The sequence below is a fragment of the Tauraco erythrolophus genome, chromosome 6 (genome assembly GCF_009769465.1).
Source record: "Tauraco erythrolophus isolate bTauEry1 chromosome 6, bTauEry1.pri, whole genome shotgun sequence".
In the NCBI taxonomy this organism is placed as follows: domain Eukaryota; kingdom Metazoa; phylum Chordata; class Aves; order Musophagiformes; family Musophagidae; genus Tauraco; species Tauraco erythrolophus.
In genome coordinates this window covers 12892486-12906212 of record NC_141470.1, presented here as the reverse complement: position 1 = coordinate 12906212, position 13727 = coordinate 12892486, and the positions used below count along the sequence as shown (strand labels likewise).

Genomic DNA, 13727 nt, shown 5'->3' with positions numbered 1-13727 from the left:
TGTAATGATTCTGATTGCTGTATGTTGGTGTGGGAAATGGTGCGATCCCTTTTTATTTCTTATTACCAAAGAATTTTTAAAGTTTACATTTAGAACTAATTCCGTAAATTTCTTATTGATGGTTTCTTTTCAAAGATAATTAATTGCTCATAAACAGAGATCCTAATGATGGACTGTATGATTTTGTTTCTGAAATGCTGTTTTTCACAAAGAAGCTCCAATAAAAAGGGCTTAATATGCCTATACAGATCGTTTTATTACTAAAAACATTTGCAAGTTGTAGGAAGGGATCACATTGAATTGAATAAGTAATGTATCAATTTCAAATATTCCAAGAATAAGGCTCTGTCTTCTGGACTAAGCTGAATTTAGAGGTGGCAAGTAGACTGAAGAAGTATGCATATGCAAATATGTGTTCATGTGCATGTTACTAGGGTCAGGAAAGCATCAGATTAATTTGGGAAAAAAGATATTTACAGTGTAGTACCTTTCCAATGAAGTCTCTAGGTGCTACGACAGTATAATTACAGAGTTGGCTGAGGTGTCAGGTCACCTTTCTGTCCTTTGGTTTCTTTTAATGAAAGTTCTAGTCCAGAGAGTGCAGTCCACTGGTAGCTAGACAGTGCAAACCAGCAGTAGCCCGTCCATAGGAGACAGAGCATTGCATCACATACCTGCCAGACCCCATGTTCATCTTCCTCAGGTGGCTCTTTAGCTGTCAAGAACCTCATCTCATACTCTTATTGCAGGCAAACGGTCCAATGACATCATAGTAACAGTCATAGCGAGCTAGCTGACAGCAGCTAATCATACCTAATCGTCTACATAGTAATTTTGTGTATTTTGAAATTTTTTAATGGTTTAATGGACTGATTGCTTCTAGCCCTCTCTACTTCCATAAATCAGGAGTAACTAACAGAACATGCTTTAGAAAAATAATTCCCCCCAACAGATCAGATCTGTTACAGTGTAAGTGTGAGATCTTACATTTGGGAAAGAGCAAGAACAGATTATTCCAGTTCAAAATATTCAAATGACTACTAAGATGTGAAAACATTGGGAGTGGGAAAACATTTTGTAAAGTTCATAATCAGCCCTACCAGCAAGTACTTGTCACTACACACAACAAGTATGGCCAGATTAACTATTAAATACAGCTGCATCTGTAGACCTATGCAACATCTTGGAACATGTACAGAAGAGCATTCCATAGTAACAGCAGGCAGAGCTGTTTGATTTCCTTTTATTTATTCTGTTAATCTTTTCCCTGTAATACCACTTAGTATCTTGGTTTTCTATCTTATCAAAAAAACTCCAAACAAACCAAAACACACAAACCCCCATTTTCTTCCCTCTCAGATGGATCAGGTTTAAAAAAAAAAAAAAAAAAAACACAAAAAAACAAAACAACAAACAGACTTGAGATTATGTTCTGCATATATTCAGTCCTGATCCAGATGTGGTTTTAAACGTTGCACCAAGATCCCACTAGACTCATCAGTACAGGACAGAAGAATGTTAGGGCTTGAGTCTCAGATGATACAGTAAAGTAGCAAGTAAATACTGTCAAATTGAATGAGTTTTTTTTCCCATAAATATAAGGAATGGAGGAAAATGGGTTTGGAGGCAGGGCTTTTTTTGAGTGTTTTTTTTGTTGTGGTTTTTTTTTTTTTTTAAAAAAAGCCTATTATTACACTTCAAAACCAGGGTAAGGTGCACATATTTCAACAGAAATTATGGTCTCACCAGGGAGGAATGATGGTTGAAATCTGCCCCAGCGCTCACAGTTTTGTCTCGCAGCACTTGGTGTAAGACAGATAGTTTACCAAAGAATAATATGTTCAAAATTGTGTTTTCCATTTTTTTTAAACAAATAAAGTATTCTTTGCTAAGCCATCTAGTAGAATCTTGTCAAAATTGTTATACATAACGTATCAAAGTGTATGCTGCTTAAGATAGCATATTACCTAGCATGAGCAGTCAGAATCCATGGTAACAGCGAGAAAAGCCTGTTGTAGAAATGTGTTTTGTTGTTAGTGCATTGTGTATTGATATTGTTAGGTATAGTTCCTGTCATAAGGAAGAGAGAAATGTTTGCAACTTTTAGACACAGGACTTGACTCTCCACTGCCTTGCACTTCTGATTTTGCACAAAAGAAATTTGAATGTCTGCTTATCTGATTTGATACAATTTTATGCCATATTGTACATACATCTTTGACCAGATATAAGTAGTTTGCAAAACATACAGGGCAATGGAAGAGTCAGACTTCTCCCAGTTCAGGAAAAAGATGCAAGTTGTTAGCTCTGATACTACATATAACTTCAACTATCTCATTTATATAAAAGGGAATAAGATGTTTTTCTTAGTTTGAGAAGCTCAAATTGATTGTACGTTTCCTTTCTGAAACACAAGGCTTAATTTGCGCGTGTTAAATTATTGTGTGCAATGCAACACTGACACATCAGAAGGAACGTAGTGCAAATTGCTATCAAGTTGTCCAATCTCCTTCAGGAAAAGCAGCTTTAGAATTGTTGCTATAGTTTTTTCAGCAGGGGAAAAAATTAGTCAGTCCTCAGGGAGCCTCAGGTGCTTACAAGGCACAAGCTCCTGTATGAAAGGTTTTAACTTCTGATCTCGCTTGATTTCAAACTTACTGTAATGTTTTACATGTGTACCTTGTTCTTTCAGACACTGGCATAGACCATCAGGCTCTCCTTAAACAGTTTGAGCACCTGAACCATCAGAATCCTGACACGTTTGAACCTAAAGACTTAGATATGTTGATCAAAGCAGTAAGTGCTAGATATAAACTACTATGAGGTTTTTTGGTATTAATTATTATGCTTTTTTTCTGGTAAAGGCAAATCCTTTTCTATGTACCACTTTTAAAATAAATGACATGTAGCTTTCATTTTCAGAGAAAACTCAGTTATCTCCATTGCACGCTTGAAAACTGTTGTCATTGTGCACTGTGCCGAAGATCCCATAAATTTTGGGGTGGCACCTTAACAGGACTTGCATTCATGTGGCAGTACAAACAGTTATAATAGAGTTCATCTTTCCTCAAGTGTATTTTCTGATTCTAATTCTAAATTATTTAAGTGTCTCACAGAATGACATAAAAAAATCATCTCTAAACTAGCCACTTGAATTTTGGGATCTATTTTTTATATATATATATATATATATATATATACACACACACACATCAAGCTGCAAAACTACAGCAGAGTAGAATTAAGATACCCGTATTAGAAATTGCATATGCTGGGCACGGCTTTCAATGTCTGTTTAGCAGATTCCGTCTCAGTCACAGGTGCGGAGGTTTTTTTCAGTGCTTGTTTATTAAGGGGATGCAGTTAAGCTAAGCTAAGCATGGCTTTTTTCAGCTACTGGAAAAAATACACTTCCCAAGGGGGAAAAAGGCTTTAATCTCAGATATGATTTAGAGAGCACTGCATGTCTGAGATGAGAATTTGATAGTTTTTACATTTTCAAAATAAATGAAAAGATAAGGTGTATTTTAAGCTTCCTGTAATTTTGGGGGATTTTTTTTTAGCCTTGGAAAATGTTATCTCAGTTTTCTGTAAAACTGTTTTTTATATAGATGTTATAAAGTTTCTTGACATTTCTGATGGGAAAGTTCTGGTTGGCTAGAAGAAGCATATACTCAATGTGGCAGTTCTTTCTCTTCTATATTATTTTTCTTCTCATTTCTCAGCTGAGATATTGACAGAGTGTAATTGGCATTTTAGGGGGTCTATGCTTTGTAATCGTTTTCGAAAAGGTACAATGAATCTGAAAACTAAAATGTAAATGATGAAAAGACTACATCAGGTTGAATATGTTACTTTGAAAAGCACTACCTTTAACCTTGAGCTGTCTGAAAATGGTATGTCTCTAAACTCTATACAAGTACTTGTCAGAAATTTCTCCCCTCACACCCTTTCTGCCCATATAATTAGGTTTTTTGATTTAATCTCTATTAAGGTACGGCAAACTAACTCCCATTATTGATGAGGGCACTTCTTTCATTAAGCTGTAGGATAAGCTACAAATACTCTTATTCTGAAATAAATGAGTTCATGGCACTACTTAAAGCTATGCTTAATTAGTATGAGACATGCTTAAGTTAATTTATTATTAATTGATGAGAAAGGATACCTTGATGCCTTCTTACAGCACTGGGTAGTTGCAAAAATTGTCCAGCAGTTGAACCCTTGCAAATTAATTTCTGTGAAAAAAATGAAGTGAGGAGGGATGTTTTTGCATCACTATCACGTGAAAAGAAACTCTCACCTAGTCTACCTCATGTATAAAAGCAGAATGGCAATACGGCCAACATGGCCCACAGATCTGAACAATGCAGTGTTTTTTCATAGAATGGCATAGGCTGGAAGGGACCTTAGAGATCATCTAATCCAACCTCCCTGTCATGGGCAGGGACGCCTCTCAACTAGACCAGGCTACTCAAGGCTCCGTCCAACCTGGCCTTGAACACCTCCAGGGAGGGGGCATCCACAGCCTCTCTGGGCAATCTATTCCAAAGTCTCACCACCCTCGTACTGAAGAATTTCTTCCTAAAATCTAATCTAAATCTGTTCTCCTTCAACTTAATCCCATTTCTCCTTGTCCTATCAGTGGACACTCTTGTAAAAAGTCCCTCCCCAGCCTTCCTGTAGGTTCCCTTCAGGTATTGGAAGGCAGCTATTAGGTCCCCCTGAAGTCTTCTCTTTTCAAGGCTGAACAATCCCAGCTCCCACAACCTGTCCTCATAGCAGAGGTGCTCCAGCCCCTGGATCATCTTTGTGGCCCTCCTCTGAACACGCTCCAACAGATCTATGTCTGTCTTATGGTGTGGACACCAGAACTGGACGCAGTATTTGAGGTGGGGTCTCACAAGAGCAGAGTAAAGGAGGAGAATCACCTCTTTTGACCTACTGACCACGCTTTTCTTGATACATCCCAGGATGCAGTTGGCCTTCTGAGCCGCATGAGCTCAACTGCCGGCTCATGTTGAGCTTCTCATCTATAAACACCCCCAAATCCTTCTCTTCAGGGCTACTCTCAACCCACTCTGTGCCCAGTTTGTATTTGTGCCTAGGATTGGCCCGACCCAGGTGAAGGACCTTGCATTTTGCAGTTTTTAATGTCATATGTGTTAACATAATTGTTTGGCATAATCATATGTATATATATCTCTATATTTTTAGGCTACAAGTGACCTGGAAAACTATGATAAGACCCGCCATGAGGAGTTTAAGAAATATGAGATGATGAAAGAACATGAGAGGAGAGAGTATTTAAAAACACTGGATGAAGAAAAGAGGCAACGAGAAGAATCCAAATTTGAGGAGATGAAGAAAAAACATGGAGATCACCCTAAAGTTCACCATCCTGTAAGGCCACAGTCTGTTCTTACATGATTCAGTGGAAACTTTCCTTTCCAGAGAGAAAAAGCTAATGAAGAGAAGGTTATCTCATTTGTTCTCAGCATTTGTCTCTTCTCATTGATGTGGGAGCAGAGTGTGGGAACAGTGTTGGGAGCATCACAAAACCTATTATGTGTACTCCCATTTTTTCTGTACAAGTATGCTATTTGCTGACAGAGTTATTATTGACAAAGAAGCTAAAACTCATGAGGAAGAAGTGAGAATGGTATTCAAAACTGTAGCGATGCTTTCGTGGTATGCCTGGCCTGCATGGAACTGCATCACAGCACCTCTCTTTCTAGAAAAGGCAAACTAATTTAACTCCCTTCAGCTATTGTTTCCAGATGAGTCTGTGTGGCCATGACTGATGGATTATTACAGGTGTTCCTTTCCACACAATATGCATTTCCTTGACACTCCCTGTTTCCTTGGGCCTTTCTGTCTAATGAAAGTAGTAGACCTGACCAAAAGGGAATTAAAGAAAATTCCATTGATTCCATTTGCAACATGACTAATCAGAAAACAAAGCCTTTCAGAGAAACTGTAATGCAGAAAAACTACAATCATTTTCTGAATAGTTTTTCTTTGTAACCAATCTATAGGGAAGCAAAGATCAACTGAAAGAGGTGTGGGAAGAAGCAGATGGACTAGATCCGAATGAATTTGACCCCAAAACATTTTTCAAATTACACGGTAAGAGGTTTAGTTTAATGAACATGTGAAGTGACTTTCTTTTACCTTCTGCTGAGGGCAAGTTTGTCTTTTGCTACAGTGAAGTCATACCTCAAGCAATTTGGATGGATCTGAAGAGTATAGAGAAGAAAGTATTTATGTCATTGTTCATAAGTGTACTGCAAAGTTTGAAGTGGGGTTTGAAAGTTGGAAACAGAGCTTTGTTTAACTACTCATAAAATCATACAGCCACTAACCAGTAGCGATTGCTCAGGGAAGTATGGGTACTTAGAAGGCTGTCCATAGCTATAACTTTCCTTACACGCTACATACTAGGAATAAATCCTCAGAGGTGTGTGTGGGAAAACCTGCTTTCTCATCATCTCTCCAGATAAGTGCCAGACTCCCCTTATCTTTGGAGTGCTCATAGAAGTGCCAAGCCTCTTCAGAGGTTGCAAGATTCCCTTAATAAAACAAAAACCAAAGTTACCCCAGTCCTGCCTCTATATTTCTGAGCAGGGTGCAGCGAGAAACAAAAAATAGTAGCAGAGATGAGGATGTATCTCAATGGGCATTTTGCTTCGAATGTGATTATATAAACTTGTAACTTTATATCCTGATATTCAGTGCGTCATAATAAAGCACCCTTCAGCAGATCCTGCCTAGCACTGGGCTGTGAAGAGTTGAACAGTACACAGAATTCAGCTAATCCCAAAGATGATATTTTAACTGAAGAAAAGTGTTCCAGCTTGAGTCTGAACTTTTATCTTGGTTTATAAAAATATATAAATATCCTTATTGCTTCTTTCGAGAAAGAGGTCTTGAAAGACAATTTTCTGAAAATTTTGGGTAGTTTTTTTGTGCAAGTCTTGCCAAAACAGAAATAGCTGAAACAACCTTTTTGCCTTAGAGCTTAGTATATTAAAAAAACTTTGAAGCAATTTAACAAAAATATTGCATAATAACACTCATTTGAAGTAGACATTCTCTTTCAATTTCAGAGGTAGGATAACAATATTCAGAGTACAGTGTAGGATAAAAAATGGATTGTTAGTTATCAAGTATTCTGCTCTTTGCATTTGTCATGAAAAGTCATTTGACAGTGATCTTTACTCAAGTGCTGCATATTTATACAGATTTTCACATAATTCTGTCGTTTTTTGGGAGAGTCATACTGTTGGTTAACAAATTTTTCTATAGATTTTTCTTGCTCCTGAATCTATTTACAAATTTAGCTGTTAAATTGGGGCAACTTGTTCTCAACAACGGTTTTCAGCAATTGCAGTCTGTGCAATCCTGTTGTGACCTATTTCAGTTTGCTAATCTACAAAGTAGGGAGATTGCTTCAGACTTGCCCAACCACCCAAAAATGGCAATACGCGGTTCAGCCAATGCCTGATAAAAACCTAAACAGAAAAAAACGACCCACGAAACCAGCATCTTGTTAAATGTGGTTTTTAAGCCATGTGAAATGTGTATGCTGATACTTAACTCGCGGAGAACTGTGACGTGTTACTTTCTGTACACACTCAACTTTTATCTTCAACGCTTCTTTTTGTAGATGTCAATAATGATGGTTTCCTGGATGAGCAAGAATTAGAAGCCCTGTTTACTAAAGAGGTAAAAAAGTTCAAAATTAACTTTTTTCAGTAAATGGTTACAGGGATGTCTGTATTTTTTCCAAGTATATTTGAGGGCTTTGGGCTACAAGTTAGCGTATTTGTGCCAAGTTTTGTGTATCCTTAATGTTTCTACAAAAGTGTAAAAAGATCTCAACAGGGAAAATAAAGTAGTTAAAGCATAGGACTCAGACAGCAGAGATCTAGTGCTCATTTATTTCTCTGCCACAGGCTTGTCTGAGATTTTGTAATTAATCTGCAGGATAGCTACACTTGTATAAATTGCAGTGCAGAGAGCTGCACTTCTCTGGCTAGATGCAGCCTGGTAAAGGTTCTGAAGCTGGGTATCTGTGCTTATTCAGTGCTAAACTAAAGTCATAAGCCTTGTTGAGAGAGAAAGGGTCATGCTCGTGCAAATTGGCTGAAAGACAGCACATTGTGGAAGCAGCTACAGAAATTTCACATATTTTGTATCTAGCTAGATTGGAGCACATGTATATCTGATAAAGCAGACATGCTCTTAGTTGCTTTAAACCTTTGTTCGTTGTCTGTGAAAACACAAATATTAGTAGTACTTTGCCTCTCAGAGGGGTAAAGATAGCAATGTACTGAAATTCTAGAGTGATGGGAATTGCAGAGTCAATGAGTAAACGAAGGCCCTTGGTCTTCATTCTTCCAGTAGGTCCTGTTTTGGTGTAGCAGAAAAAAAACAAAACCCTAAACTTCCCATTCAAAGATCCAATACTATGTCTGTCAATATCTAGTCTTACAATTTTTTTCTAGATTTCATGAGTAAGGAAGGAAAGTGTGCTATACAGTGTATCTAGAAGCTTATAAATTCAAACTACTGTAAGTTTTTGAAGAAATTAAATTTGAAACTATAGATTTCTAACAATACTTTGCCATAATTCCCTCTAATACAATGAAGATATATGGCAGTCTTTTTTGACTGGTATGTCCCACTGTTTTGCAGTTTTGTAGTTTAAAAACAAATAGTCTTAAAATTACTTACGCTAAGCAAGCAAAGCTTAATGACTAAGGAGGCTAAGTAGAAACAAATAAGCATAAACTCACCAGAAAGACATTGTGCAAGAAGAGAAGTGGACCATTGAATTAAGCACTCAATTTGTCTTGTGATATCCTGAATGCTTACTGGGTCAGCTGCATGCTCTGGTAAAATAGCTACTCTCCTGTTCCAGAAACCACATGGAAATTCTGCCTGTTTTGAATCAAATGTAGGATCAGACTGTGCATGCCGAGGTCAGTTTTGCTGTAACGTCCACAGCACTGAGTTACAGCAGGCCACATGAATTAACTGAAAACTTCATTCTTGGCAGTGAAAGGCTGACCTGTTGCTTGAATACTATGCTAGAGAGGAGAATTACACACATGCACACACACTATTGGAAAAATGGTGAACTTAGGTTTTTAGCAACATCTCATGCTACTGTTCCACGTATGCTCTGTCATTTGAACAAGCAGCCCTTTCTCCAAATTAACATTTGCTAATTTTGAATTTCAGCTAGAAAAAGTTTACGATCCCAAAAATGAAGAGGATGACATGGTTGAAATGGAAGAAGAAAGGCTGAGAATGAGAGAACATGTAATGAATGAGGTGGGGACTAATGTTCAGTAGAGCTGCTGATTTCCTTTTACGTTCAAGAAATACAGTCCTCCTAACATGAAGGTTGTCGAAGTACAGCAGAAAGGAGCAACCTGTCACATTGAATGCTGTTTGTCCTACGATTCACATAAAGTTACAATTTTCAAGCCCTGTCCCCATATTCTGATGTAAATGCCTGCTATTTTTTATATAAGAAGTTCCAGAGAAGGAATTGTGCTGAAGCCTCCATCTTTTGCAGATAACTGAGATTCAACAGAATTTCCCTGTGAATTTTGTGTCGAACAGGGAAGACTCAAAACGTGCTTTTGCACTTGGCAAATGGGTGAGATTTAGGTGTGAGAAAGAGGAGCAGAGCAATGTCTTCTTTCATGTAGCTCACCTTTGTCCCTTCAGAATAGAGCTCAGAGCTCAAGGTGTCACCTATGACAGTGAATTCCTTTACTAGTTCTGATAGGTTTTCATCTCAGGAGATGGAAGAAAGGGATCAGGATGCTTTGAACTACCGTGTTTTTCACTTGTATCTTTTCTGTATTCAACTACATTCCTTAAGCTTGAGGAATTGAGCAAGTCTGGTCTTCTAGTAGTCATAAGGGAAGCATTTCCTCCCTTCCCCTTAAAGATTCTAACACAATTCAGGTTTGTTTTTTTTTTTTTAGGTTTTAAAACCTGCCTATCCAACAGTGGAGATTACTCTGACTCACAGTTACAAATTATTACCATAAAGCTACAAAACATTTCTCTTAAAAAAAACACACATGCCACCATTAGCATTGGGGCTGTCACCACAAATAATGTTTCCAGTAAAGCCAGTGGATTTTGAAGTAAAATGTGAGGATTTACTTTTTTTTTTTTTCCATTTTTGTTAAGCTATAATGAGCTTGTGAGAGAAGTTTTCAGAAGACGTTGCAGGCACCAGGCACTCCCTTGAAAATGGGACAGTGTAAAAATAAAATGGTTATATTTGAAGATATTTGCATAATAAAATTAAACATTAACTGTACCAAAACCCGTCCTTTAGGTTGAGTTTAATCTTTTGCTTCAAATAGGTGGACATCAACAAGGATCGACTAGTGACTTTGGAAGAGTTCCTGAGAGCTACAGAGAAAAAAGAATTTTTGGAGCCAGATAGTTGGGAGGTAATGAGAATGTGTTCCAAGTGCAACATACTGTACTGTTACCATCACTCTAACCAGGAAACCAAGTGGCGTGTCTCCGACCTTTGCTTTTTTTCCGTCCTGTTTTGGTATGTGTGTGGTTAAGCGCCTTAGCTAAACGTAATGCAGAAAATGTAGCAGACTAATGTAGTGCAGATGTAATCTTTATGGTCCATGTACAAACAGAAAAGGTCTTGCGCCACCCTGTGGATTCTAGAAGTGCTTTTCCCACATGCTTTTTAAACAGAAAATGGACATTTTGCTCATGAATCACTTTAAAGGGAAGATAAGAGCTCAGCTGGAAGCAAGAGGGATTTTTTTTTTTTTCTCCTATCTCTAAATCTGTAGAATTTTTCTGAGAAACGGCTAGTTTACTGATTCTTACAGTGAGTGTACTAACTCTTTACAGTGTCATGTCTGACTGTTTTGATGGAAATTCTGAGGATTGTTTGGTGAACTGTACAATTCAGCTAATACTAATTTCAGTGGGAAGATAATATAAATATAGATGCATTCCTGCCTAAGTATTCACATTTGTATGCGTTTTCTTGCAGACACTAGATCAACAGCAGCTCTTCACCGAGGACGAGCTGAAGGAATTTGAAAGTCATATTTCTCAGCAGGAAGATGAACTTAGAAAGAAGGCAGAAGATCTTCAGAAACAGAAGGAAGAGCTACAGAGGCAACATGACCAGCTTCAGGCTCAGAAACAAGAGTTTCAGCAGGTACACTTATGAGAACAGATTTATTTATTTTTCCCCTTTTCTGTATCCTTATATATGTAACGGCTCATGACAATCCCAAACTCTGGAGCATTCTTTACCGTGTTTTCTCATGTAAGCCCCAGCCGAGTTCTAAGCTAATGGTACCACAGCATAACATAATCTAGTATTCAGTATTATAGCAAACAGTGCAAGCATCTCAACTCAGTAGTACACTCATGAACAAAGACTTTACATAATGACTACAAAATTTCTTTTAAGTATATTCATTTATGTCACATCAGAGAAAGTTGACAGATTTAAGTTTTTCAACTGTGGTATTTTATTTTTCACCAGGTTGTAAAACAGATGGAACAAAAGAAACTACAGCAAGGAAATCCACCTGCAGGACCAACTGGAGAACTGAAATTCCAACCCCGTATGTATCTCTCTGTCTAGATATAGAAACTTGAAAATAAGATCTCCAATGTAAAGGTCATCGTGTGTGGCTTACCAGCAGTTGGGCACAAGTGACATGACAAGTTAGGTTTAGGCAGTATGAACAACCAGTTGCTTCAACACCCTCAGGAGAAAATAGTGTCATACTAAATCATTGCATTTGCTCACTGGTGGCAACAAAATGGTCAGGTACATAGCACTTCTTATCCATAACACATTGTCCGTGTTTCTTTTGTGCTTTAAAGGGGCTCTGCTCTTCCATACATTCTAACTTAGATTTCCTCCCCCTTTTAGAAAGGTTGAAACTAATACAGCTTTATTGCCTTCCATGTTCATGTGCTAACATTATCAATAGAGCTCAAGAACTTTTTGACATTCATTTTAAACATAAGGCTTCAGATTATATCCAGGGAGCCTTTTGAATACTGGAAGCTCTTAACTGCTCCTGCAGGGCCAACAGTGGGATTTCAAACCTTAAACAGTATATTCAGTGATTACAGCACTCTTTGATGAGTACCCTGAAATTCTATCCCTAAGCCACTCGGTTTTGTGAAGAAAAATAATGAAATTTCAGTACCAATTTAATTTTGTCTTTCATTTGCTTCAAAACTGCCTGTGGGTAATTTCATTTTATCATCCTTAGTTCTGAGAGCCTCACTTCCCCTAACCTTCAGTAAAAACATTACATGTAATAGCAGATGCCCTGGGAGTTGGACTAATGAAACATCTTTTGATGCTGGCAATATTGTAGCAGATACTGTTCTTAACACATATATTACTTTATGTGAAAACTTTCTGCAAGGTCATTTAATCAACTGTCATAAGAATTCATTACATTAGCCAGAACTAGTCACTACCATTCACTAAGGCAAGATCCAAGTAGACAGCATTTCTAATCCGTAGACTGCTGGAACTACTAAGGGTAATTTAAGGGGGGGAGGGCAGGAAATCACAAAAATGCAGCTGCAAGTTCTGAAATCTTCAGCAAACTATGAAAATTAGTATTATTCAAAGGTAGGCAAAGGGAGAACTTTGTAAGTATTGTCGATGCAGTGAGGAGTAAAATACAGGAGCAAGTTGTTCCTTTTTTTTTTTTCTCCAAGCTCCCCATATTGGGATTAAAGGTTTTACAAACACATAATATATTTCAGAAAGAACAATCTCCAAAGAACCAATGTGTTATATAAGTAAAAAAATTTCACAGAAAACAGAAACAACTAGTGATCTAAGGGGAAACTCTGAATATTATAATAATGCAGTCTATTGCATAATCTCAATCTGATTTCATTGTTAGTCACATACAAAATTCTTGATTCCACTTACAAACCAACAAATAGAAGGTTTTGTTTGATTGACCCTACACTAGAAACTTTCCTCTAGAGACTTTTCACATTTGAGGCCAATTTAATTGAGAAGTTACAAATGGCTTTATTCTTGTTTTACAGCTGGGGAGCACAAAGTTGGAGATGCACCAAAACATCCTGCAGGAGGTGATCAGCCTTTACCACCAGGACATGTCCAAGAACCAGCTGCTAGAACTGATCAAGTTCATCCTTAACCACTTGTGCCTCAACTTTATAGCATCTTTATTATTTGGGGGAGGGAGGGTGGGGGTTGGGGCACGGGGCAGGAAATAAAAGTGAAACGTGAACTCTCCGCATTCTTCACGAGGTTGTAAAATCACTGAGAATGTTAGAGATGAAGTATCAATCAGAGTTGAATAATAAATTAAACTAATTTTCTCTCCAGTGCATCAGTGAGAAACGTAACAAGGGGAATCATTTAGAGGCTATAATGGAGGAGGGACTTAAGGAAACAATTTAATACTAAAGGTTTTCATGGCCGGGAGACTGAGCTGCTGAACTCTTCTCTTACAAAAAAAGGGAGGAGATGTCTGCCATTCTGTGTTTAGGCACGAGTCAGAATCTTCTCAGAGAGGAAGCAGGGAGCTGGTCTGAATGTCAACTTAGGTCTAGTTTTATGTAGAAATTCTTTCCAGAAATGCTGAAAGCAAAATATGGGGAAACAAAGACCATAGATAGAGGCCTGCTATTTCCAGCAC

The 13727-nt window shown here is 37.7% G+C and overlaps 1 protein-coding gene across 1 annotated transcript in view; it reads left to right on the top strand.

Annotated features, from left to right (window-relative positions):
- Positions 1 to 13256, top strand: part of NUCB2 (nucleobindin 2) — a 28746-nt gene extending 15490 nt beyond the window's left edge. The window contains exons 5-13 of the mRNA XM_086613315.1: positions 2693 to 2796; positions 5218 to 5403; positions 6039 to 6129; positions 7670 to 7728; positions 9250 to 9342; positions 10398 to 10487; positions 11060 to 11230; positions 11564 to 11645; positions 13111 to 13256. Of these exons, the coding sequence (XP_086469441.1) occupies positions 2693 to 2796; positions 5218 to 5403; positions 6039 to 6129; positions 7670 to 7728; positions 9250 to 9342; positions 10398 to 10487; positions 11060 to 11230; positions 11564 to 11645; positions 13111 to 13223 (989 nt within the window). The 3' untranslated portion in view covers positions 13224 to 13256. The remainder of the gene's footprint in view (positions 1 to 2692; positions 2797 to 5217; positions 5404 to 6038; positions 6130 to 7669; positions 7729 to 9249; positions 9343 to 10397; positions 10488 to 11059; positions 11231 to 11563; positions 11646 to 13110) is intronic.
- Positions 13257 to 13727: the final 471 nt, after the last annotated feature.